The 24,554-nt window shown below is 37.5% G+C and overlaps 3 protein-coding genes across 4 annotated transcripts; 2 read left to right on the top strand and 1 right to left on the bottom strand.

Annotated features, from left to right (window-relative positions):
- Positions 1-10,755: 10,755 nt before the first annotated feature.
- Positions 10,756-13,382, bottom strand: LOC126725816 (F-box/LRR-repeat protein 14). 2 transcript variants are annotated; one of them, XM_050430770.1, is made up of 2 exons: positions 13,262-13,382; positions 10,756-12,389 (listed from the first exon to the last, which is right to left on the bottom strand). In XM_050430770.1, exon 2 carries the CDS (start codon positions 12,361-12,363, stop codon positions 10,963-10,965), a length of 1,401 nt encoding a protein of 466 aa, XP_050286727.1. In that variant the 5' UTR covers positions 12,364-12,389; positions 13,262-13,382; the 3' UTR covers positions 10,756-10,962. The 2 variants fall into 2 exon arrangements, with proteins under 2 accessions (XP_050286727.1, XP_050286728.1); XM_050430771.1 differs by having other exon boundaries at positions 10,756-12,550; positions 13,262-13,365.
- A 3,122-nt stretch (positions 13,383-16,504) lies between these two features.
- On the top strand, positions 16,505-17,185 carry LOC126728121 (uncharacterized). Its single transcript, XM_050433989.1, has one exon. The coding sequence runs from the start codon at positions 16,505-16,507 to the stop codon at positions 17,183-17,185; it is 681 nt and encodes a 226-aa protein (XP_050289946.1).
- Positions 17,186-17,224: 39 nt separating this feature from the next.
- LOC126728120 (uncharacterized) lies at positions 17,225-18,431 on the top strand. The gene is made up of 3 exons (XM_050433988.1): positions 17,225-17,644; positions 17,758-18,148; positions 18,283-18,431. The coding sequence occupies exons 1-3, from the start codon at positions 17,225-17,227 to the stop codon at positions 18,429-18,431; spliced, it is 960 nt and encodes a 319-aa protein (XP_050289945.1).
- The last annotated feature ends 6,123 nt before the right edge of the window (positions 18,432-24,554 follow it).

The raw sequence follows: 24,554 nt of genomic DNA, 5'->3' as shown, positions 1-24,554 counted from the left end.
CTTCCATCTTGTTCGTTCTTTCATTGATCTTCTTCTCACTCTCCATGGTTGATGGATTATGGTCAGCCTTATTCTCTTCTTGATTACTCTTCAAGCTTTGAACCTGTTGCACCATAAGGTTCACATCCTCCCTTAACTTGATTTGACTAACTACCATGGTGTTGAGTAGCACTTGAGTGTTCATAGGTTCTTCAGTGTTTGGATGTTCTACCTCTTCCTCCATAGTGTTAGGAGGTTCAAACTTCTTGTGGCTTGTACTATCTTGTAGGTCGAATATGGGATTGTTATGTTGTGACAACAGAATGTCCTTTATGTTCACGAGCTTCAATATCATGATGGGAGTGATGGGCTTGGAACTGGAGCCACTAGTTTGAGTGTCAGCCTTAAGTTCTCTTTGCAGCCTTCCTTCAGATCTTGACCAAACTCTTCCCTAATGACAGGCTTGGTCGGGTTAATCAAAGCTAGGTCCCCATCTATATCAATTAACCAACCAAACAAACAAAAAACAACATGCAATGCAATTTTAACAGGGACCGGCCTAGGGGTAGGTTCTAAGTCATTACATTGTAGGGTGGGTTTGTTGTTTTATTTTTCCCATAGCTAGGACGTTACACCTCCCAACTTGTAATGTAATGAACATTGCATTGGTCCGAATGGCATGGTCTATCCTTTATAGTCAACAAGAAATGATCCAGTGACTTTGGGTTATGAGTTGGTGAGTTCACCACTGGGTACCCGAATCTAATGAAGATGGGTGATCCACAGTTACTACCACCATATTGTTGAGAGGGGTGCATACATTTTTTTTTTGTTTTGATGGCACACACTATGACAGTTAGGGAAAGCTCTTAACAAACAAACATGGCAACACAAACAAAAATATCATAAAATCATCTCAAGACATAAATAATCAAACAAACAACAATATCATACAAAATCATGCAAAAGAGACGGGTATATTGTTGGTCACTTAAGTCTAACACGAAGCTTAGCCCTCAACATCCCTAGTGGAGTCGCCACTGTGAGAGACTGCCAAAATATGGGGGTGCCCTCAAAAAAGAGATTTGGGTGCTTTTTCAGGGCACCTCTCTTTTTGGGTAAGTGATGTGGAGTTGTCACTTTTTTTTTTTATACATAAAAATAATAAAAAACTAAATACAAATTTACATGATTGAAATGCTTCATTGTCATTGATTAAATAAATATAAATACAAGCTTGATAAATTGAATCTTACAAGGCTGTGAGTCCTAGTTACAATCTACCCAAAAAATAAAAGAAAGACAAAGCATAGATTTACCTATCCAAAAGAACTAAGTTCTGGCTAGGTTACGGAATGAGAAGTTGTTAGGCATCTATTCCCCTCTGATAGAGTCTGGTCTTCTAGACTCTAATGACCAATATACCCTTTATGCATGATATGAATGATATGTTGAACATATGACAAACACTTGACTAACATTAACTCGAATAAATTTATCTTATAAATGTATCATCTTCTTTTTAAAAAATTTAGATCTGTTTTTGTAAATTAAAAAAAAAAAATTGATTTAATTCAATAATAAAAAAAGAAACCAGATCTGTTTTTGTGTAGATAAAAAAAAAAAAAAATGTCTTGTGAAGAAAATTAGATTCGTGTTTGTATAAAGAAAGAAAAAAATTTTGAAAAAAAAAAATCAGATCTGCTTTGGAGCAAAGAAAGAACAAGGTTTTTATAAAAAATATTAGATCTATTTTTGGTGTAAAGTTAAAAAAAAAAATGATTTTATTAAGAAAAATAAGATTTGTTTTGAATACTAAGAAAAATGATTTTTGATTTATATGTAAAAAAATTAGATCTGTTGTTTATGAATAAAATAAGCAAAAGACTTTTTTTTAGAAGAGGAACTACACTCATGAAACAAATCTATGTTACATACATCACATATTAAAAGAATTACAACCTAACTTTCAATCCTTTCTTTTAAGTTTCAAAATCTGCAATTTTATAAAGAAGAAAACTTTTTTAGAAAAAAAAAATTCAGATTAGTTTTATGACAAAAAAAAAAAAAAAAAATACAGATCTGTATCTAAGGAAGATATAGATCAGCTTTGTGTTAAAAAAAATTCAGTTTTGTATCTAAGGAAGATACAAACCTATTTTGTGTTTAAAAAAATTCAAATCTGCATCTAAGGAAGATACAAATTTTTTTTGTTTTAATAGTCATTGCAGATTTTGAAGTTAAAGAGAAAGAGTTGAAATAAACAATCATCTAAAAACATATTTAAAGAAAGAAAAACAATCTAAACAAAGCATGGCAATTATATAAGAATCAGAAATACAATAAATAAAAAAATCCTAAACCTATTCATGCATCATCAATCAAAATTAATAAAGAAGGCTAAAAAAAGAAAAGAAATTAACTACCTCTTGCATGTGTGCTATTCTTAGTAGTGAAGGAATATTTTAGGGTTCAAAGAAATTTATTCAATTATCCTTGAAACCTAAAATATTTTACTCACAAAAAAGGAATTCCTAAGGTCAGAACCTCCAAAACGTCTTTAACGTAAGAGAGAAAATAAAAGAAGAGGAGAGTCAAAAAATGGGGATTCAGAGAGCGTCAAAAAGTGTGCTGAATTTTGAGGGAACTCCTCTATTTATAAAGGCTAGGATGTTCGAAAAAATAGCTAAATGATCAGAATATGAACTGGGATTCCTTATCTCTAAAAGAATAAAAAAGGATGAGTTTTATCTCAATCTAAGTGCCCTCGAGCCATGGCCCATGTTTGTGCCGATCGGCACTTGGAAAGTGCCGAATGGCCCTTTTGGGTGTCGGTCCAGTGTTTGAGTTTTGGTCCACTTTGGACTCCTTTTTTGAGGGTTTTTTTAGCCAGACCTTGTACTAAGACGTGTTTTTAATCTATATTATAAAAATTAAATTCTTTTTCTAATAATTCAAGTCTTTTTAGCAATGATTATCTTGTAGATAAATACTTCAAAAAGTCTTGATTATCCACAATTTTGTTGTTATCTGATTATCGTCTTTATTCCCATGCATGCAAGCCTATTTTTTATGCTAACAACCAATCATAAAATTATTTAATTAATTTTAATTGTCTAGCCAATCAGAATTAATTTAAATTAATCATGTGTGGTTGGTTTCACCTAAACAAAATGCATGTAGACCGTGCAAACTTGATTATGCAATATCTTTCAATTTGACGGTCCGATTTGGAAATCAGGCACACCATCGTGACCGTTAGAATCTCAAAATCATTTTTATGATATGCAATGAATAGATTAATGCATGTAATGCAATCATGAATTTTGGGTATATGAATGGTCATTCTAGCCATCTTCTTTGATTAAATTATGGGTGCAAAATCTAGTGTCTTACTAAATAACTTTCCCCAATTGCTCTGTTGTTCTTAATTGAAAGTCCCTCAAATGTTTCAAGCTTGCCAAGATATTCATGGGAAGAAAAAGGAGGCTGGAAAAGCAGAGGAAGAAAAGAAGCAAAAAGAAAAAAAAAAAAAAAAATTTGTTCCAGCATTGTTTCTCTACTTTAGATTGTAGAATCATGAGATAAGAATCAATAGTGTCTTCTTCTTCATCATCTAAGTCTTGCATTCCCGCTGCAAATGGATGAATCTGTGTTTCATGGTTAGCCCAATCGTTAGAAGGGTGAACTAGAGAGTCCTTATAGGACTGTAGGTGATGTGTTCCTTTTCATGCTTCTCTCCAGGTGGTCATCTTCTTCAACGGAGTGCTCATTAGGGTCCTCTTTGTCTACTTCCAAAGTAAACCAACTTTAGTTTTTTCTTGTGCCTAATTTTTTCTTTTCTCACGTATGGGAAATAAAGGTATCTTTCCTAATAGAACAAAGTTTTCCTCTGAAACAAGTTGGAGTCATCTCCTACAACTCATTACGTGGCGATTCAAATCATTCACATGCATTATTAAATAAGTCACGTGACTCATAAAATATGCAATATAACTAAAAGTACATGTTAATAGTTTTATGAATTGCTATGTAGTGAGTTGGAGGTATTTTCCTCCAAATTAGTTCGATGATAAACTTTTTCCATCCAAATAACCTAGTATAAAGACTTTTGTTTGCAATCAATGTTTTCATTTAATTTTTGGGTAAATTACACTAACATTCCCAAGTTATAGTGAAAGTAGACTCTTTATACCTGATTACAAGAAATAACAGTCTCCAAACGATTAAAATAATTGACCCCCTACCCTTTTTCCCATCTCAAATGATCAACATAATTGATACTCCGTGTCCAAAGTAATTCAAAAAAGGGGGCAGAGTGTCATTTCCTTAAAATACGGTATACTGAGTTAAATTTCACAATACCACAGAAGTGTCAGTGTAATATACCCTTACATTTTAGTTTATTTGTTTATGTATAGTTTATTGAAACCTTACCTTTTCTAGGTGCATCCATACTTTAACTAATCTTCAGTGCCCAAAAAAAAAAAAAAAAACTATCAATTAAAAGTCAAATGAACTATGTCAAATGAAATACTGAATACTAAGATTGAAAATGGAAATTGATGGCATTCTCAATTCAATAAAAAATAAATGTCATGAATATTTCAAATATCAACTTGATCAGAGCATGGTGTTATATGGTAAGAACCTAAGAAAATGGCCAAAACTTTTTGTTAGTCTCTCCTATGGCCATAGTCTAGTCAGAAGTTTTGCGTCGTTGCGGTAGTTTTTTGAATAGTGATCATCATCAGTTCTCTAGCACAAAGTGTTTTTCGTATGAACAGGTGAAAGTCTAAGTGATCTGATTAGTTTTGTTATCTATGCTATGGATGATTTGAAATGATGTCTATGCATAATTCAGAGCAAATGTATTAGAATAGAAATCCCCTTATTAATATGTTCATCCCTTTAGATTAGTTGAGCAACTTTAGTTTAGATTTTCTTAAAAATCATCCTCAAAGTCAAATAGACAGCCACTTTTTCATATTCAAATAACACCAATCAAGAAGATAGATAATAGTTGTGACTGTATAATTCATTTATAGAAACTATTCCATTTTTTACTTAATTTTATTGATAAGTTTTGTGCACTTAGGGTTCGTTTGGCATCTGCTTATTTTGCTAAAACTAAAAACTTTTTACTGAAAGTACTGTAAATAAAGGTAAAAGTTATTCTGCTGAAATAGTACAGTATGACCCATGAATAGTACTAAAAAAATATAGAGGGGCCCATAAATAGTACCAAAAATAAACTGAATAGTAAAATAAGTTGGCAAAAATAATTTTTGCCAAACGGACATTTAGTAAACCTTACCCTCAACTATTCTTACAAGGGGAAGAGTTGCCATTTGAGTTAAACCTCGTTATTTTGCTACTCAAATGATTTTATGTTATTATTCTTATCTCATGAACTTCATTATTCACGTTTGTTTTGTTTTTCTCTTAAAAAAAAAAAAAAAAAATTACGTTGCTTTCTCAACATATCATGCACAAAAATTTTAGCATTAGATCAAGGTTTTGAAAATATGCACCAAGAAGTTAAAAGTGTCTGTTAGAGCCTCACCATTGGTGGGGTACCTCAAACTCCAATTAGTGCCCAACTTTGGTGGAGCCAAAGGCAAATTTGTTTGCCTTCTTGCTACAGTAAAAGAAAGGGCAATGATTTGCTACAAACTTAGTTGCAACAAATCTTGCATAATGGTGACATGTCAATGCCTTAGATAGACACATGTCCAGGGCAAGGATTTAATGAAAACTTCTGTTAATGTTAGGGTTAATGTCTTCTCTCTTCTCTCATGCTCTCTCTCTATCACTCCGTGTGATAGAAATTTTTCTCGTGGATAATATGTTTTGCGTGTTGTGGTTCGTTTTAAAGATATAAACTGTGGCTCTTGATAGGTGAACTTGAGGGGAAAATTTTTGCTTTGCTTGAATTGTTACCAATCATATTTAACAAGTTTAGTCCAGATTTTAAGTAGTCAATTTAGATTTTTATATGTTTAGGCCTCCCCCAAATATTCTAGTTTTTTGGTTCAAAAGAATGTCTGAAAATTTGGTGATACTATTTTTCTTTTAATAAATTGTCAAATATTTTTAGATGAACTTTAATTCTTCTTGGGTATTTCTAAACTATACAGATATGGTACTAATTTATGAATTTTAATTGGGATAATTATTGTAAACTCACCTGTGGTATGACCCGTTTTCACTTTGCCTACCTGAGGTTAGTTTCGTTAGCCTTCCGTAACCCACCTCTCCGTTTGCCATTAGAAAAACACATTTTTAGGCAAAAACAAATATAACAAGAATAAAAAAGTTGTTTGTTTTGATTGCTTAAGAACTTCTATAGGAACATAGTGAAGGAATAGCAAACCACAGGATAATTTGAGTTCAAAAACAACATTATTGAACAAAATAAAATGAGAAACCACATTACCCCATCACGATTAAACTCAAAAACAACAAAATCCCAAGAACAAACATCAGTGGCAACATAAATTAAACAGAACCACAATTTCGCAACAAGAACATAAGATTTCCAAAATACCCAAAAACTCAAAATTCCATACAAACAAGCATAGGGAAAAAAAAAAAAAAAAAAAATTGAAGCAGAACCACAATAACCCAATAAGAAAACAAACAAACAAACAAAAAAGACCCAGAAGCCGAATCATTAGAATTACCACCAGACAACAAAAACCCAGGAAATAAAAAAGAAGAAAGCCCCATTATAGGTGTGAGTCAGACCGTTTTGGCATCAATGGTGTGCTTGTCCTGAAGAACCCTATTGAGAATGGAAGGATCTACAAAGACAATAAAGCCAAAGCCTCTGGGTCTACCAGTGGTCTTGTCTCTCATGACCACAATTTGGACCACATCACCATAGTTCTCAAAGTACTCCTTCAGCTTTTCCTCAGTGGTCTCCCATGAAATCCCACCTATGAATAGCTTCCCCTAATCTGAATCCATTTCCAACAATCCATCGGCGGGCACTCTTTTCCGTTACGGTAGTCCGGCGCTTCAGCAAACCGCGACAACCCATCAAGCCCAAGCCCAAGCCCATCTCCACTGTTGTTCGGTCTCATCGGAAATGACCGTATACAAAGACAAAACGGCGGCAAAAGAAGCGACACGAGAAGAAACAAAACAACGACGCTTAATCTGAAAGGAAGCATTACTGGGTTTTCTGGGTTTTTTTCTTTGTGGGTTCTTGAAGAAGAAGAAGAAAGAGATGGGTTTTGGAGATTGGGTATAATGAAGTCCAAGGCTATAATAAATTTCTTTCTTCTTCTTTTTTTTTTTGAGAACTTCTATGAGAACTTCCCTGAGAGGTTCTTAAGCAATAAAAGACCCTAACTTTTTTATCTTTGTTATGTGAACTTCTATGTTGTTGTGAAATTGTTGATATTGTTAAAGATTAAAAATAATTTCATTGAGCCATTTGATTGGTGTATTGTTCCTCCACTTTGTTCTCCTTGAAGTTCATGAGCAATGAAAAACCCTAGCTTTTTTATTCTTCTTATATTTGTTTTTGCCTAAAAATGTGTTTTTCTAACGGCAAACGGAGAGGGGGTTACGGAAGGATAACGGGACTAACCTTAGGTGGGCAAAGTGTAAAGTTTTAAATCATGGGTAGGCAAAGTGAAAACAGGCCATACCACAGGTGGGTTTACTGTAATTATCCCATTTTAATTCTACTTGGGCATTTCTATGTTATACAAATATGGTACTGATTTATACAATAAAGCATAAATTACAGCTAGATTTGTGCACAATTGAGCTTATGAATTGTTTTATGCAATTTTTTTTTTTTTTTTTTTTTGTGCATATTTATAGTAGACAAAGGTTATATGGAGTAATAATTATGTCTATTGTTTCCTTGTTAACAGGGTAAAATATTAGCTTTGCTGTCCAAAAGTTCAATGTATCTATCCAGAAAATGTTATGAAGCATTCCATGATTTTTTTTTTTTTTTAGTTAAAAGATAGAAAACTTGTTTTGATATGTTGAAAGAAAATATCCAAAAAAACTGGTCTGAATCCCAGAAGACAATTAGACGAAACAGAGAACAACTCAGAAAAGAGCATAGTAGTGAAAACACATTACATGACAGTGCTGCATAAAGAAAAGCTTGATATAAAAGACTCTGCTAAGACTTCTTTTGAGCTCTGTGAAGTGTTGGTACTCTGCCAGGAAAGCAATAGCTCAATCAAAGATGGTCTTTGGTTGTACCTGAATTTTTTTATATAGTAGAACTTGTTAGTTGTTATGAGCATTCCATGATGTATGGAGCAATATCTTGCTGTCATTTGTCAATAGGCTAATTTTCAGTATCAGTGAAAATGAAACATTGAATGCATTCTCTAATTTTAACACTAAAGTAGTTTCATTGTTCATTTACAAAAAGTTTTACCAGTATTTGAGAGTGTAATAAAATGTAATTGATTGTGTGCCGTTTATTTCTAATTTCTTGTAATTCGTCAAATTGAACAATTTTAATGTTGCCTATATGGTCACAAGACTCACAAATTGATGCAAGAGTTTGATCCAAGAATGAACAAAACTTTTATTGAAATGTATACTTTGATTACAAGGCTATTAGAAGAAGAGCCCTAATTAAATGTGCGCAGTCATGGGCAATGATTTATTTCACTCAAAAAGAACCTAAAATTTTCATTCACAAATTCTTTAAGGATGCAAGTTGAAGCTAAAGTGTAATGAATAAAATAATACCCAAGCAAAATACTTCCATTCAAAAGAATTTTTGAATCACCTGCTAAAGGTAATTGTTGAAGTTTCTACTTGTATCCAAAAAAATATATATTTCTACAATATTTCTTCGTAATGGTAGAACTTATACAAGTGTGAGAACTTGTGGTCTTCACTAACATAAAACAATCTAAACTTTAGCACTAATCCCTTCAGCAGCAACCTTTTCTCGCTCTTGGTGATCAAACCTGACCAAAAAAAAAAAAATAGTGATTTCAATGATTAAACAGCAAGCATAGGTGAAGCCATAAGATCACTATCACTACTAAATATGTAAGTTTGTGAGGGTTTAGCTTAGGAACTTCCATCTTAAGAACTCAACTAAGGGACAAACATTAAAAGTGAAATACAAAGCATATCATATAGTTTGAATGTTCATGAGATATATTTAATTTCCTTATAATCAATAACACAGAATAATAGGTGCATAGCCCAATTTTAATGGGGCAATTAGAAAATAACAAATGCATTTTGCATTAAGGAGAGGCAAAGATTCACCAACCGAAAAAAGGAATTGAAGCAAAATTACGCTCTAATAAAGGTTGTCACTCAAAAGAACCAAACCAAAAGTTAAGTGCAATTTAGCACCTGCCATGACAAGTGCATAGCTTTTCTACAACCAAGTGCATAGCTTTTTTAATATATAATAACTTAAAAATTTTTATTTGTCTACCCTTCAAAAAAAAATTTGGGAACACCCTCAATTTTTTTATGCCAATAAAATTAAATTTTGCTCCATAATTTGTTCTACATTTAGTGGATGAATGATTGCTTGATTGTGTACATTGAAAGAGACGTAGCTTGTAACATTAATAATGAGACTATCATTCAACAATTTCAAAATATGAAAATTCGTAGAAGACAATTGTAAAATTTATGTATTTGCGTGTTTTTTTATTATTGTTGTCAATATATGAATTTCTCTTTTTATTAGATTGTATAATTAATGTTTGTTAAGGAATACCTTGAGAAAAATTCTTGAAGCCACCACGGTCTACAACTACACAATACATTAGAACCACATGCCTACCAATAGAAATATGGCTAATCAATCTGTCATATGGCTAAAAAATCCAAGGTGCTGAAAAAAAAAAAAAAAAAAAAAAAAAAAAAAAAAAAGGAGCACGAACTAGACAAAAACAAGAAATCAAAGAAAGAAAAAAATATTTCAAAACATTACACAAGAAATTATTTTTAGCAATGAGCAAAAAAGAAAACCCAAGCAAATCATCAAGCTTCATACTCAATGAGGAGTCACTAATCAAATCAAAACTGAGACAAAATGAGAGCTAAGAAGTGAGAGAAGGAAGGGGCAATGAGGGAAGGGGTGAAGCAGTGGAAAAAGGAGACATGGGGTGGATCAATGGGGTTGACGGACACATAGTCAAGTGGGATCGGTGGCCGAAGCAAGTGGTGGTGGTGGTGGTGGTGGTTTTTTGATGGGTTTAATGGTGGGTAATTTGAGAAGCTCAAAAGAGGAGGAAGTGGATAATCTAAGAAGATCGCAGGGGGAAAAGGTGGGTAATCATGGTCATCGTCGGAGGAGAGAGAGAGAGAGAGAGAGAAGACGTTAACCCTAATGTTAACAGAAGTTTTCATTAAATCTTTGCCCTGGACAGGTGACTATCTAAGGCATTGACACATCAACATTATGTAGGATTTGCTGCAACTAAGTTTGCAGCAAATCTTTGTCCTAAATTAAATATTATTTTATCACTTATTGAGTTTCGTGGCAGAGAGGAAGTAAGAAAGAAATTAATAAAAAAATTAACAGTGTTTAGTTGAGGGGAAAAATAAGAATATTGATGCAGGATGTGTTGTGAAATTGTGTGTTAAAATAGATATAGTAGTTTTTGAAATGTTAAATGCTAAAAATTTTAACTCCACTGATGTGGATGCTCTTACTGTAAAAAAGAAAAAAGAAAAAAGAAAAAAAAGAGGCTTTTTCTCAAACTCTAAAAGGCAAAAGCATCAACTTAATGGTAATCGAATAAAGAACTGTACTTTTAGTAAGAAAAATCATCAACTTAATTACAGAAAGTACATATATTACATTCACAATGAATATTTCAACTTTCAATAGTTGAAGTTATAACCACACCCAAAAAAAAAGAAAGAAAAAAAGAAAACCTTTCTGGGTTAGTCACGATAAGTGGATGCTTGTGAGAGTTCCATAAAGACTGTACAAACCAAACAGGCTTGATAACAAGATCAGTACATCCAAGACAGGTCTTGCCTGAAAGAAATAGATTTTGCAGCTCCTTGAAGGCCTCTTTCAGAAATTTGAGGACAATCTTCCACAGCCAATAATTCCAATTTGTATGAACCCACAAGTGGCTTTAAGCCATCATCAGAAATCCCCAAACACTTACTTAATCGTAAGACACACAATCGGGGAAACTGGCCCACAAGCTGCAGCCCCTCATCACTAATCTCTTGGCATCTGACGAGCTCCAGTATTTCAAGAAACTGAGCTGAGCAAAGAGCCTCCATCCCAACATCATTGAATGAATACACGTGGTCAAGAGCAAGTTCACGAACGGGACACATTTTAATCAAGGAAAGTATTCCACTTAATGAAAATGAAGAAAATGAAGGAAAATCTCCATCAGAAAAAGATATCCTAACTGATTCAAGCATTGAACAGTTCTGAGCCACGGCTTTTAAACTCTCATCAGTTAATCTCAAAGCATTGTTCATCAAAAGAGGCAGTGAGAAATCAGATGGAACTCGCAATGAAATGAACCGAAGATTACTTGATCTTTGGGCTAAACCAATAATGTCAGAGTCCCTTACTCCAACACACATATCTAAGTGAATCTTCTCCAAGTTCTTGCACTTTCCCAACACACAAGCAAGACCTCTCCCTGGGCTGATGATGCAATTTACCAAGCTAAGCTCCAGCATATTTTCACATGGGATGCACTGCTTTTGCCATCGATCCACAGCTAACCTATCATACACCTTCATATATCGGTAATTAGCATCCACTTCAAATTGCAACCGTTTTAGATTTTGCCAACCAGGGCCTAGCTTAACTAAATCACCTTCCCCAATTGCTCTGCAGTTCTTAATTGAAAGGTCCTCAAGTGTTTCAAGCTTGCCAAGATATTCAAGCCACTCAACACTGGTAACATTCAAGCATCTGATAAGATGTAGAAGTGTAAGATTTCTACAGCCCACAACAAGAGATAATATGCCACAACCCGTGATTCTTGGGGTCAAATTCAGCTTTAATGCGGAAAGCTTGGAGCAAGAAGCCAAGTAACGGAGACCCACATCAGTGATGAATGTGCAGTAGCTTAAGGTGAGATCAGTCAGAGGACAGCAACTTGCAAGAATGAGAAGCCCGTGATCATCCAATTGTTTTCCTAGTTTGGACATCCAACCAGAGTAAGTTATCTCCACTTTTGCCAAGTTTTGAAACCTATTGCATAGTGAAGTCAAAGCTTCATTTGCAGGGTCTAATCCACACCCAACCCGAATGGATTGTCTTTGTTCATTATCCAACTCATGAAAGCGTTTACATGCTAAAGACAAAGAGTTTCTGTCATTGGTTTTCTTAATCCTGGTTAAGATCTCCCAAACTAACTGGTCTGGTAATTCATCCATCAAAACCAGACCTTTTCTTTTTGCCCCTACAGGAAACAATTAGCAACCAATTGCAATTACAAACACCAATAAGGAAAGTTCAGTCTAAAATAGAGAGAAGGAGACCTTCCTAATATCCAATTATAAAATTTAGGAGATGTTTGAAGACATTTCATCACATCTGAGGTTTTCATCATTGATTTTAAGCCTGTTTTACAAACACAAAAAACAAAAAAAAAAAAATGCAGCAGGGTTTCTCTAGAGCAACAACAAAGAGATTATAAGTATATGATAAATGGAAGGCAGAGTGGAGACAAGGTTTTGAACTCAGTAGTCAGGACCATCTGCTCTGATACCATAATAAATCTACCATTTCTCCCAAAGGAATAGTTGGGAACCAGTTAATTTAATCATTTAAGCATTAGTTTAACAGTATATTAATTGATCTAACAAAAAAGTCCTACAAATACATGATATAAAATACATTGTTCAATAATTTCTATAAAAGAAATTAAGCGACACCAGCAATTGAACTAACCAAATTGAATCAAACCCCACAACCAAAAAATGAAAGGGAAAAAGAGAGAGAGTCAATTTCATTGAAGCTAACGCATATTGCAAATGAAACAACAGCAGAAACTACTGCAAAGTAAAAATAAATAAATAAATAAATAAAAAAAATAAAAATAAAAATAAAAATAAAAATCCATCAAAGATCACAAAAATCCCAGATTCACAAAGATATAAATTTTGAATCAGTTTAATTTGGTCAGAAAAGAGTGTGTTAAGAATCCCAGAGATTGTTCCTCAAAAAAAAAAGAAAAAGAATCTCAGAGATAAATTGGCAGAAAAAGACAAGATCTGATGATGTTAGCTTGATGAAAAAAATTGAAAACCCAAGAAAGATCCCAAATGTTACCTGTAACCAGAGAGGAGCAGAGAAGAGAAGGAATTCTCTTCAGATTCGATAATGCTAAGGAAGGTGTTGAAGAAAGGTTTTTATGAAGGACGATACCATTGTTGTTATAAATAAAAAAGGCACATGCTGATGCCGGTTGTTTCTTACTTGACAATGTTAAATACATGGCCCATGTTTCTCACTTTAATGAAAGTGATTTGTACGAGAGGCCCATATTAACTTGGATGAAACAAGAGCCCAAAAACCCAAAATCCCATTGGGTACAGTATTTCTGTATTTGTAGAGCTTAACCTAGGCCTTACTACCTTTTTTTAACCTCTCAGGGTAACTAAACGGCTGTGTTTGGTTGCCGTAAAACGTTTTCCAAAAAATACATATTTTTTGGAAATGCTAATTTCTGGAAAAGGAAAATATTTCTGTGTGTTTGGTTGTATTTCAAAAAATTTTCCGGAAAATATTTTCTAGTGTTTGGAAAAGAAGAAAGGAAAACACAAATCAGAAAACACAACCCAGAAAACACATCCAGAAAACCCAGAAAACACAAATCGAAGGCGATCTCGCCGGCGCGATCGCGTTCGCGAGATGGCGATCTCGCCTTCACATCCAGAAAACACAAATCGAAGGCGATCTCGCTGGCGCGATCTCGCTAAGGCGAGATCGCGATCAACGTCGCGATCTCGTGACGGCGCGATCTCGCGTTCGCGATCTCGCGAACGACGCTTCGCGAGATCGCGCCGTCGATCGCGATCTCGCGAAGCGTCGATCGCCGTCGTCCGACTGGTCTTAGGATTGGAGATCGGCGCGGACGGTCTTCTCCCTCGCGCGCACTGGTCTTCTCCCTCGCGCGCGCGCGCTCTCTCTCTCTCTCTCTCTTTTCCGGAAATCCTTTGAAGTGAAAATAGAGCCGGTAATTGATTTCCGTGGTCAAAGGCCTTTTTTTTCGGTCAACGGATTTCAATTTCCGGAAAATAGAATTTTCCGGACCAACCAAACACACCTATTTTCCAGAAAATCATTTCCGGAATGCGTTTGAAGTCGATTCAAACGCAGCCTAAACTCGGAATAGTCTGTCCATGGACACACCCAATTTTTAAAGAATAATACTACAAATTACAAACTATTTTCAATATTTTTATAAAATGTAGATGTGGTCAATATCTTATTGATTTTCATATAGGCCCATCATTAATATCACATTTTCATTTACCAATAATCACTCATCATATCAGCAGTTTGTAAAATATTTTATAAAATAGTTTGTATCTCTAGCATTATTTATTTCTAAATAGACTTGAGTGTCAACATGTGATTAGACTACAATTACATATAAGACCATCATGGGTACTTAATGAAAAATATAGATCTGGTGCATCAATCACAAGATGACACATAAGTTGTGAATTTGGGTGTGGGTAGACATGGCAAATCAGACTGGGTAGGTCGGTTTGGGTCGGGTCAATTGGATTCGTGTTGAAAAGAAAATAGGTTCAGGTTATAAAATAAAATTAAAAAAAAAAAAAAAAAAAAAAAAAAAGGTTGTTAGAAATGGGTTTGGTCATTCAGGTTGCAAGTTGGGTCGATCCCATATTTTTTTTCACATGATTTTTTTCCTTTAATTTTGCATTTGCCATTTGATAAGTCATGTAGCAAATTAGTGTAATATGCATTATTTTAAATTCACCACTCAAATCAATAATAAGCTCAACTTAACAAATTAATACTTGTTCAATAATTATAAAATTATACAAATCTCAACATTGCTAACCAAAACAAAATTGCACAAAGGAGTCTAGTCTACCATTTGAGCATATAATTAAAATAAATACAATAGTTTCATTTCTAAACAATATCAACATCCCAAAACATAATAAAAAATTACAAATGCCCTATTGGATAGATACTTTGACAAATAATAAAAGCATAAAAGAAATTTACAATCTTGAAAACTAATTTCATAATCTAATATCAATTGTAGTTGGCACTCTGTTTCAATTTAAAAATATACATTAAAATTTGATTGTTTACTTATTTATATCTTTTATGATTACCATATCATTATTAAGCAACACACCCTCTAGTAAATATCATTTGCTATTTTGAAAAACAGTTTATTTTGGTTGTAGGGAGAAGGGGCCCAAGAACATATGTTGGGCCTTGGGCCTTGTCCGAGGACACTTTGTGGTTTGAGGACAGATAAACAGTAATGAGTATGTAAGACTCAGGACCCCATGAGCAAGATACGGGTGAGAATGCTGGGGAAGGTAAGCCAAGGAGGAGTATCTCCTTGGCTAAGCAAAACAGAGGTTAGAAAGAGTGTCCTATCATCTAGGGTGACCTTCCGAGAAATTCTAATGATAACGATATACGTTATGAACATACAGGACAACTAGGAGGTAGGAAATATCTAAGGGAAAGTTGCTACCACCGCATTGAATGCTCTACAGCTAACTCTCTGGTCGTATTAATGAGGAAATGATACCTGAACAGTAGTTTTCAGCCTTATAGCTACTCTCCAGAGACTTTAGGAAGGTGCTAATGTGACAGGGATCAGCCCCAACAATCTAATCTACACGTGGAGGGTAGAGATGAAGACAAACAGATAGTATAAAATAGGAAAAAGGCAATGAGAGGGGGAGATCGAGAAATTGAGAGGAAAACACTGTAACAATTAAGAATTGAACTTGTAATCAAACTTGAGAAGAAATATATAAAAACTGATCTTCTCGGATTGTGTCGAGGACAACTTTCTTTAGCTTAAACCAGTCTATCTTCATTTTCTTGTCATCTGGATCCACTTTGCTTGTTGTTTGACTCATTAAAGCCCAATTTTCTAACTCACTTTTTACAAATTCATTGTATTAGGCTCTTTGGGCCTAAGTTCATACATCCTTTGGGCTTGGGATCTAAATTGCGTCCTTACAATTAGCACCGTTTGTGGGAAAATTTTGGTGTTGTGGTGAGTTTAACGTTCAAATATGGTGGGTTCAGGTCCACACCAGGAGGAATCTATGGGGTCTCAATGTCCAGATCATTTTCTTCATCTTGAACGAAGAAGGATCAAGGAAGGAAGTGTGCATACCACCCATACTAGTAGAAGTCAATCTCGAACTAGGAGTCACACCTCTCATGAGGAAAATACTAGGAACATGCAGCTGGAGATTGATCATTTGAAGAGGAAGTTACGCCACGAACGGCGAAGGAAAACTCCTTCCAATTCTGACTTCTTTTCTAATGATAAAGAGGATGATAGTTATAGACCTAGATCAAGGACCTCCTAGTAAGTCTTTCTTGTGTGATAAGGACTACCACCATGAGCGCAGAAGCAGGAACTCATCTTCCAAAGGCTTGGGAAATGACGCGATGAGCAAAGCGCTCAACCAAATTTCCAAATCACCTTTCACGCGCAGAATTGAGGGAAGGAGACTTCCTCGGTGGTTCACTCAGCCCTCATTCACCATGTATAATGGTCAAACAAACCCTGTGGAACATGTAAGCTACTTCAACCAGAGAATGGTTGTGCACTCCAAGAATGAGGCCTTGATGTGTAAGGTATTCCCATCCAGCTTAGGGCCTGTGGTGATGAGGTGGTTTGATGGCCTAGGTGCAAGTTCCATTGATTCCTTTAAGGAGCTCACTCGAGTGTTTGGATCTTGTTTTATTACGTGTAGTAGGGTTTCTCGCCCTTTAGATTCCCTGTTATCCATTTCCACGCGAGAAATGGAGACCCTAAAAACGTACTCAGACAAATACTGGAAGATGTTCAATGAGATTGATGGGGACTTTGATGATGTGGCTATAAGGACTTTTAAGGTTAGCCTGCCTACCGAACATGATTTGAGAAAGTCTTTGACCAAGAAGTCGGTAAGGAGTGTGCGTCGGCTTATGAATCGTATTGATGAATACAAGCAAGTTGAGGAAGACTAGCAGCAAGGGAAGGGAAAGGCTAAGGTTATCCCTCAGGACATGAGAGATTTCAGGTCGGACAAATACAATAATAACAGGCCCAGAAGAGATTTTACTGGGAAATCTAGGTCGACGACTCCTCAGGTGGTTAACACGGTGTTTCAAGAGCCAGTACATCAAGTCCTAGAGAAGATCAAGAATGAGCCATACTTCAAATGGCCAAACAAAATGGGAGGAAACCTCATGAGGCGCAACCAAAGTCTTCATTGTCAGTACCACAGGAATGAGGGCATACCACCGAGGATTATAGAACTCTGTGGAATCATCTGGAGCAACTGGTCAAAGATGGGAGGTTACAACAGTTTTTGTATCGGCCCAATAGGCAAGGAGACCAAGCAAGATCAGGGGCTTAGGGGAATGCTTCTTCGAGGCCTCCTTTGGGCACAATTAATGTCATCTTTGCTGCTCTTGGGAAAACTGGTTCTCATCTCTCCAGGGTGATGTCTGTGACTCGGCCACCTGTCGAGGACTTTAATTTTGAGCCGAAGAAGGCTAGAGTGGATATTTGACCGACGTTGAGTTTTTTGGATCAGGACAAGATTGGAACCATACAACCACACAATGATGCTTTTGTGATCACGTTCCGAATAGGGGGGTACGATGTGAAGAGGGTGTTAGTAGACCAAGGCAATGGTGCAAAGATTATGTACCCTGACTTGTACAAAGGGCTGAACTTGAAGTCCGAGGATTTGACAACTTATGATTCACCTTTGGTAAGTTTTGATGGGAAAGTTATCATTCCAAGGGGTCAGATTAGAATGCCCGTGCAAGCAAGTTCAAAAGTAGTAGAGGTGGACTTCATTGTGGTGGATGCATACTCTCCCTACACGGCCATTATGGCAAGACCTTGGCTTCATGCCCTAGGGGCCGTTTCTTCAACTCTGCATTTGAAGGTGAAATATCTGTGGGGGACCAAATTGAAGAGTTTTTTGGGAGTCCATCCCTAGCTAGGCAATGCCTGGTGGCTGCTATTATGCATCAGCTTGAAGCTGAGTCCTCGATCTTTGCTAAAGGGGGCTCATAGCAATCAAGGATTCTGATCCTATTTACGGATGCAGTGTGGAAAAAGGCAAAGTGTGAGAGGATGAAGGAAGTTGTTATAAATGGTGATTCGGAGAAGTTTTTTCAGGTCGGAGCTCAGTTGCCTCCTCGGGAGAAGGAGGAGTTGTTAGCATTTCTTAGGAGGAATATTGATGTGTTCACATAGAATGCTTATGAAGCTCCTTGGGTGGATCCAGACTTCATTTGTCATCATCTGAATGTCAACCCAACTGTCCTCCCTAGGAATCAACCACCTCGGCGCTCATTTAAGGAGCATTCTGATACTGTCATAGAAGATGTGAATAAACTTAAGTAGACTGGGGCTATTAAGGAAGTGTTCTACCCTGAGTGGTTGGCCAATACAGTGGTGGTGAAGAAGAAGAATGGGAAATGACAGGTATGTGTGGACTTCACAGATCTGAATAAAGCTTGCCCCAAAGACCCTTTTCCCATGCCTCGAATAGACCAGTAGGTGGATGCAACTATGGGTCATCCACAGATGAGCTTCCTAGACATCTTTTAAGGGTACCATCAGATACCTTTAGCTTTGGGTGATCAGGAGAAAACAGTTTTTGTCACCCCTACTAGGAATTACCATTATAAGGTGATGCCCTTTGGTCTAAAGAATGCAAGGTCTACTTATTAGAGGATGATGACCAGGATGTTTGAGCCACAGTTAGGAAAAAAACATTGAGATTTTTATAGACGACATGCTGGTTAAAAGTAAGTTGGAATCTGAGCATATTGACGATCTCGGGAACATCTTTGAGATCTTAAGGAGACACAAGTTGCGACTTAATGCTTCTAAGTGCTCTTTTGGTGTCGGATCAGGGAAGTTCTTGGGGTACATGGTCACTCATTGTGGAATTGAAGTCAACCCTAACCAAATTAAAGTAATTAACAATTTATAGCCACCTCGGAATCCCAAAGAGGTCCAAAAGTTGACAAGAATAACTGCTACTCTAAACCGATTCATTTCTTGGTTAGCAGATAGGTGTAGACCTTTCTTCAAGTTGTTGAACAAGTGGAAGGGATTTGAATGGACAGAAGAGTGTGTCTTGGTCTTCCAAAAGTTGAAGGAATACCTATCTCGACCACCCTATATGTCCAGACCCGAGGTGGATGAGGTTTTGTTTGCTTACATTGCTGTGGCTTCCCATACGGTAAGCCTGGTGCTTGTACGAGTTGATAGTAGTGTATAGAGGCCAGTTTATTATGTGAGCAAGTTATTACATGAGGCTGAGGTCTGTTACCTACCACTGGAAAAGGCCATTTTGGCAATGGTGCATGCTATGCGTAAGCTTCTCCCTTACTTCCAATCACACACAGTTGTTGTCCTGACCTAACTTCTTCTTAGATCTCTACTTCAAAGTGTTGATTACACATGGAGGATTGCCAAGTAGGGTACGATCCTAGGGGCTTTTGATATCAAGTACATGCCTCACACCTCTATCAAGGGTTAGGTCCTCGCTGATCTGGTGGCCGAGTTTGCTGAATCCCCATTTGAAGAAAAAGTTGAGAAATAAAACATGGATGGAAAATTAGTTGGCATGGTCTCCCTGCAAGAGCCTTTACCTTGGAGAGTACACGTTGATGGTGTAGCGAATCAAAGGGGATCTGGAGTGGGGCTAGTTATAATTTCTCCTGAGAAGATCATTAGTGAAAAATCCTTAAGGTTGGGCTTCTCGGCCACCAATAATGAGGCCAAGTATGAGACTTTATTGGTAGGGATGACTATGGTTCAGAGAATGGGAGGAAAGGAAGTGGAGATGTTTTCAGATTTAAGATTGGTTATAGGCTAGGTAGGGGGAGAGTTAGAAGCCAGAGATTTCAGAATGCAGGAATATTTGAACCAAGTTAGACACTTACAGTCAGGATTTGAGTCTTTTACTTTATCACAAAGCCCTAGAAGTCGAAATACACATGCTGACTCTCTTGTCATGCTCGCAACCTCCTTGGCACAAAGTTTACTTCGGGTGATCCTTGTGGAAGACTTGTGTAAACCTGTTGAAATAGGGAGAAACGTGGTTCATGTTCACCAGATTAGGGTGGGTCCTAGCTGGATGGACTCTATTGTGATATTCCTTAAGGAAGACATCTTGCCTAAGGGTAAGTTCGAGGTCGACAAGGTACGGAATAAGGCTCCTCAGTTTTGGTTGTCCAAGGACCAAAAGTTGTATAAGTGCTCTTTTTCTGGACCATATCTACTGTGCATACACCCTGAGGCAGTTGAACTACTCCTAGAAAAGTTACATGATGGGATTTGTGGAAGCCACACGGGAGGCAGATCTTTATCTCACATGGCCCCCACTTAAGGATATTGGTGGCCAAATGTGCAGAGGGAAGCACAAAAGTATGTGAAGAAATGCGAACAATACCAAAGATTTGCTCCAAACATTCACCAACCAAGAGGTGTCCTTAACCCCCTGTCCAGCCCTTGGCCTTTTGCCTAATGGGTTTGGATATTGTAGGGCCCTTCCCTAAGGCAGCAGGGAATAAGAAATGGTTGCTGGTCAGCACGGATTACTTCACCAAATGGGTTAAAGCTGAACCACTAGCAAATATTAGGGATATGGATGCCAAGAGATTTATCTAAAAAAATATTGTCACTCGGTTTGAAATCCCTTGCACACTCATCTCGGACAATGGTCTTCAGTTTGATAGCAAAGCTTTCAGGAGGTTTTGCTTTGACCTGGGCATAACAAATAGATATTCCACCCCGGCATATCCATAGGGGAATGGACAGGCCGAGGTTGTCAATAAGGTCATAATGAGTGGGCCCAAAAAGAGGCTGGATGACGCAAAGAGAAAATGGGTGGAGGAGTTGCCACACGTCCTTTGGACATATTGGACTACACCTCGTAGGTCCACTAGGGAGACGCCATTTTCTATGACTTATGGGGCCGAGGCTGTGATTCCTCTGGAGACAAGGTTTCCAACACTGAGAACAAGCTCTTTTACTCCGAGCAACAATGATAGGCTATTAAAGAAGAGTTTAGATTTAATTGAAGAGCGAAGATAAAATGATATGGTTCAGCTGGCGTACTATCAACACAAGCTCAAGCAGGGGTACGATTCAAATGTAAAGTCAAGGCCACTAGCGCCTGGAGACTTGGTAATAAGAAAGGTTCTGGGTACTGCCAAGAACCTAGCTTGGGGAAAGTTAGTGCCTAACTGGGAAGGGCCATATCGCACCACTTTAGTGGCTGGAATAGGTGCATATTATCTTGAAGACCTAGATGAAAATGTTGTACCACGCCCTTGGAATGTAAACAATCTGAGAATGTATTATTATTAATAAAAGCTTTCTTTACCATATTTTGGTTTATTACATTATGCATCATGTGCTCTACTATTTGTTTGAATATCGAACAAAACCTTGGTCATGCTTGGCTCCTCGAACCACATACCTTAGGTAAATTGATATTTTAAATTATCTAAGTATTAAACAGAACCTTAGTTATGTCTGGCTCCTCGGACCACATGTTTTGGGTAAATTAATATTTTTTGACATCCATCTAAGTGTTAAACAGAACCTTAGCTATGCCTGGCTCCTTGGACCACATGCTTTGGGTAAATTAATACTTCCTATTATTTTCCTAAGTATCAAATAGAACCTTAGTCATGCCTGACTCCTTGGACCACATACCATGGGTAAATTGATATCTTTTAATCATTTTTCTAAGTGTTAAATAGGACTTTAGCTATGCTTGGTCTCTCAGACCACATACTTTGGATAAATTAATACTTAATGACATCTTTCTAAGTGTTAAACAGAACCTTAACTATGCCTAGTCTCTCGGACCACATGCTTTGGGTAAATTAATACTTCATGACATTTTTCTAAGTGTTAAACAGAACCTTAGTCATGTGGGACTCCTCGGACCACATACTTTGGGTAAATTAATATTTTCTATTATCTTCCTAAGTGTTAAATAGAACTCTGGCACTGCCAGGTCCCTCAGACCACATGTCTTAGGTGAATTAACACTTTTCATTACCTACATGAGTATTAAGCAAAACTTTGGCTATGTTTGGTTCCTCAGACCACATGCTTTGTAAAAATTAATATTCTAAATTATCCATTTAAGTGTTGAACAGAACTTCAGACATATCAGGCTCCTCGAATCATGTACCTTGGGGAAGTTAACACTTGGAAAGTCCACCCTGGGTTTCGATTAAAGGATTCTAAGAATACATTAATAAGATACACTTAAAGGGAAAAGCCTCAGGCACCCTCTTTCCTTATTAAGCATTTCATTTGTCTCTCAGGACTTAGTCATTTTTCTCACCATGCACACATGTTTAATTTATTTAAGTTGACGGTTAGTTATTACTTCTAGCCTTGGTCAAAGTGTGGGTGTTCACCTTTGGATACATCATTAGTTTAAAGGTTTCAATAAAGAGCAAGACAAGGATTATAGCCAACTAGAAATAAGTATTGCAAGAAAAGTAAAGATTCAGAAAATAAAGTTGAAGTCTTTTAATTAAATAATGGAAAAATACATTATAGAAAATGGCAAACTGCTAGTACAAAAGAAGAACTACAAAGGGAAAATAAAATCCTAGAACTAAGCCTTGGAACGGGGAGGAGAGTCTTCTTTGTTGCTAGGCTTGGAGGCAGGAGCATCTTTGGCCTTGGCAGCATCCTTGGATTTGTCCTTAGCCTCCTTTGCCTTGACAGCAGTGTCTTTGGCCTTGGCAGCATTCTTGGATTTGTCCTTAGCCTCCTTTGCCTTAACAACGGTGTCTTTGGCCTTGGCAGCATCCTTTGCCTTGGTGGCATCCTTGCTCTTAGCAGCATCCTTGGCCTCATAGCATCCTTAGCCTTAATAGCGTCCTTGGCCTCTAGTGAAGCCTAGACTTCCTTTCCCTTGCCCTTTTCCTTGGCCTTCTCAACCCCCTGGCCTTGATCACCAACTTGGATGGGCTCCTTTGGGACCTCGGGAGGGGGAAGAGAGGCCTTGGTGGTAAGGGGCTGCTCTATTGAGAGTGGTGCAAGGGCAGGGGAAGGTAGGAGGTTAGCTGGAACCTCACGAATGTCAGGAGGGTAGTAGACGTTCCTAGCCTCCCTCCACTTTGAGGTAGCGGGGACTTCTGCAAGGTTGAGGGCCTCTAGCCAATTCATCCGCCAGTCGAACCTTAGTCTCCTGCAGACCCAGCTCGTAGGATGTTTGCTATGAGCCCTCTGTGGCTTCCTCAGCCATTCGAGCGGCGGCTTTGGCTTTCTCTAGGTCAGTGCTCAGCTCTAGGACCTGCTGCTTTACCATGGCCAATTCAATCTCAGTGTGGTACGGCCTCTTACGCTAGTCCTTGGGTAGGTTCTAGGCATTCTTCACGCCCGTCTTAGCACTCAAACGTGCCCTTTACTCAGTAACCAGCTTACTAGTAAGCTCTTTATTTTTCTTTTTAGATGTGCCTAAGGCCTTGTTGGCCTCAGTGTGGAGGTTGGCCTCAACCTGGGCATCATTCCGGGCATTTGTAACCCACTCCTCGGCTACAAAAACTTCTTGGATAGCCTGTGCAAAAACAACAAGAGAATACCATGTTAAAGAAATATATATGTGTAATGAAATAGTAATAATAAAACAAATAGGAAGGGCAACTTAGCACTTAAACCAAAAGGTATGACTGTGAACCTACTAGGGCCTGGTCCCTTTTTAGGGACGTGAAGAGGTCTGGCTGCCTCATATGCCTCAGAACAGCCATATCTTTTAGCAGGAGGAGGGGCCGCTCTAGGGCCTCAGCTACGTAAGAGGATTGCCCTCCCTGAAACTCCTTGATAGAGGAATTCCATGGGATGGTAGCTCCGTCTAACTCTAGCCAAGAAGCCCAGGTGTAGTGTTATTGGCGCACCTTGGCCACACCTGGGTCCTCCTTACTTTCCACTGAGGTGGCTCGCCCTTTGTCTTGGGCTATTTTTTGCTTCTTGGTTTTCTGGCAAACCACCTCAGCCTTCTCCACTTCCTGCTCCTTCCTTTTCTTCTTCAAATTGGGTATGGGGAGTAGGCTAGTAACAGGAGGGGGAGGAGGGGGAAGAGAAGAGGGGGTTGGGACTTTGGGGCCTCCTTAGAGGATGACCCTTTATTCCTCCCCGCGAGGAGGTCCTTCAAGCCTTTTCTCGGATTGAATGACATCCCTTCTTCTTCCTCCTGGGAGTTGTCATCTATTTTTGCAAATATGAGACCTGGGGTGCGAACACCTAAAGTTCTATCAATCTCACCCTCAGTGTCTAAGATCTCAATGGGATCTGCCCGCACCTCTCCTTCTTCCTTAAGTTAGAATTAGT

This window comes from Quercus robur, chromosome 5, assembly GCF_932294415.1.
Source record: "Quercus robur chromosome 5, dhQueRobu3.1, whole genome shotgun sequence".
In the NCBI taxonomy this organism is placed as follows: Eukaryota; Viridiplantae; Streptophyta; class Magnoliopsida; order Fagales; family Fagaceae; genus Quercus; species Quercus robur.
This window is presented reverse-complemented; position numbering and strand designations above follow the sequence as displayed.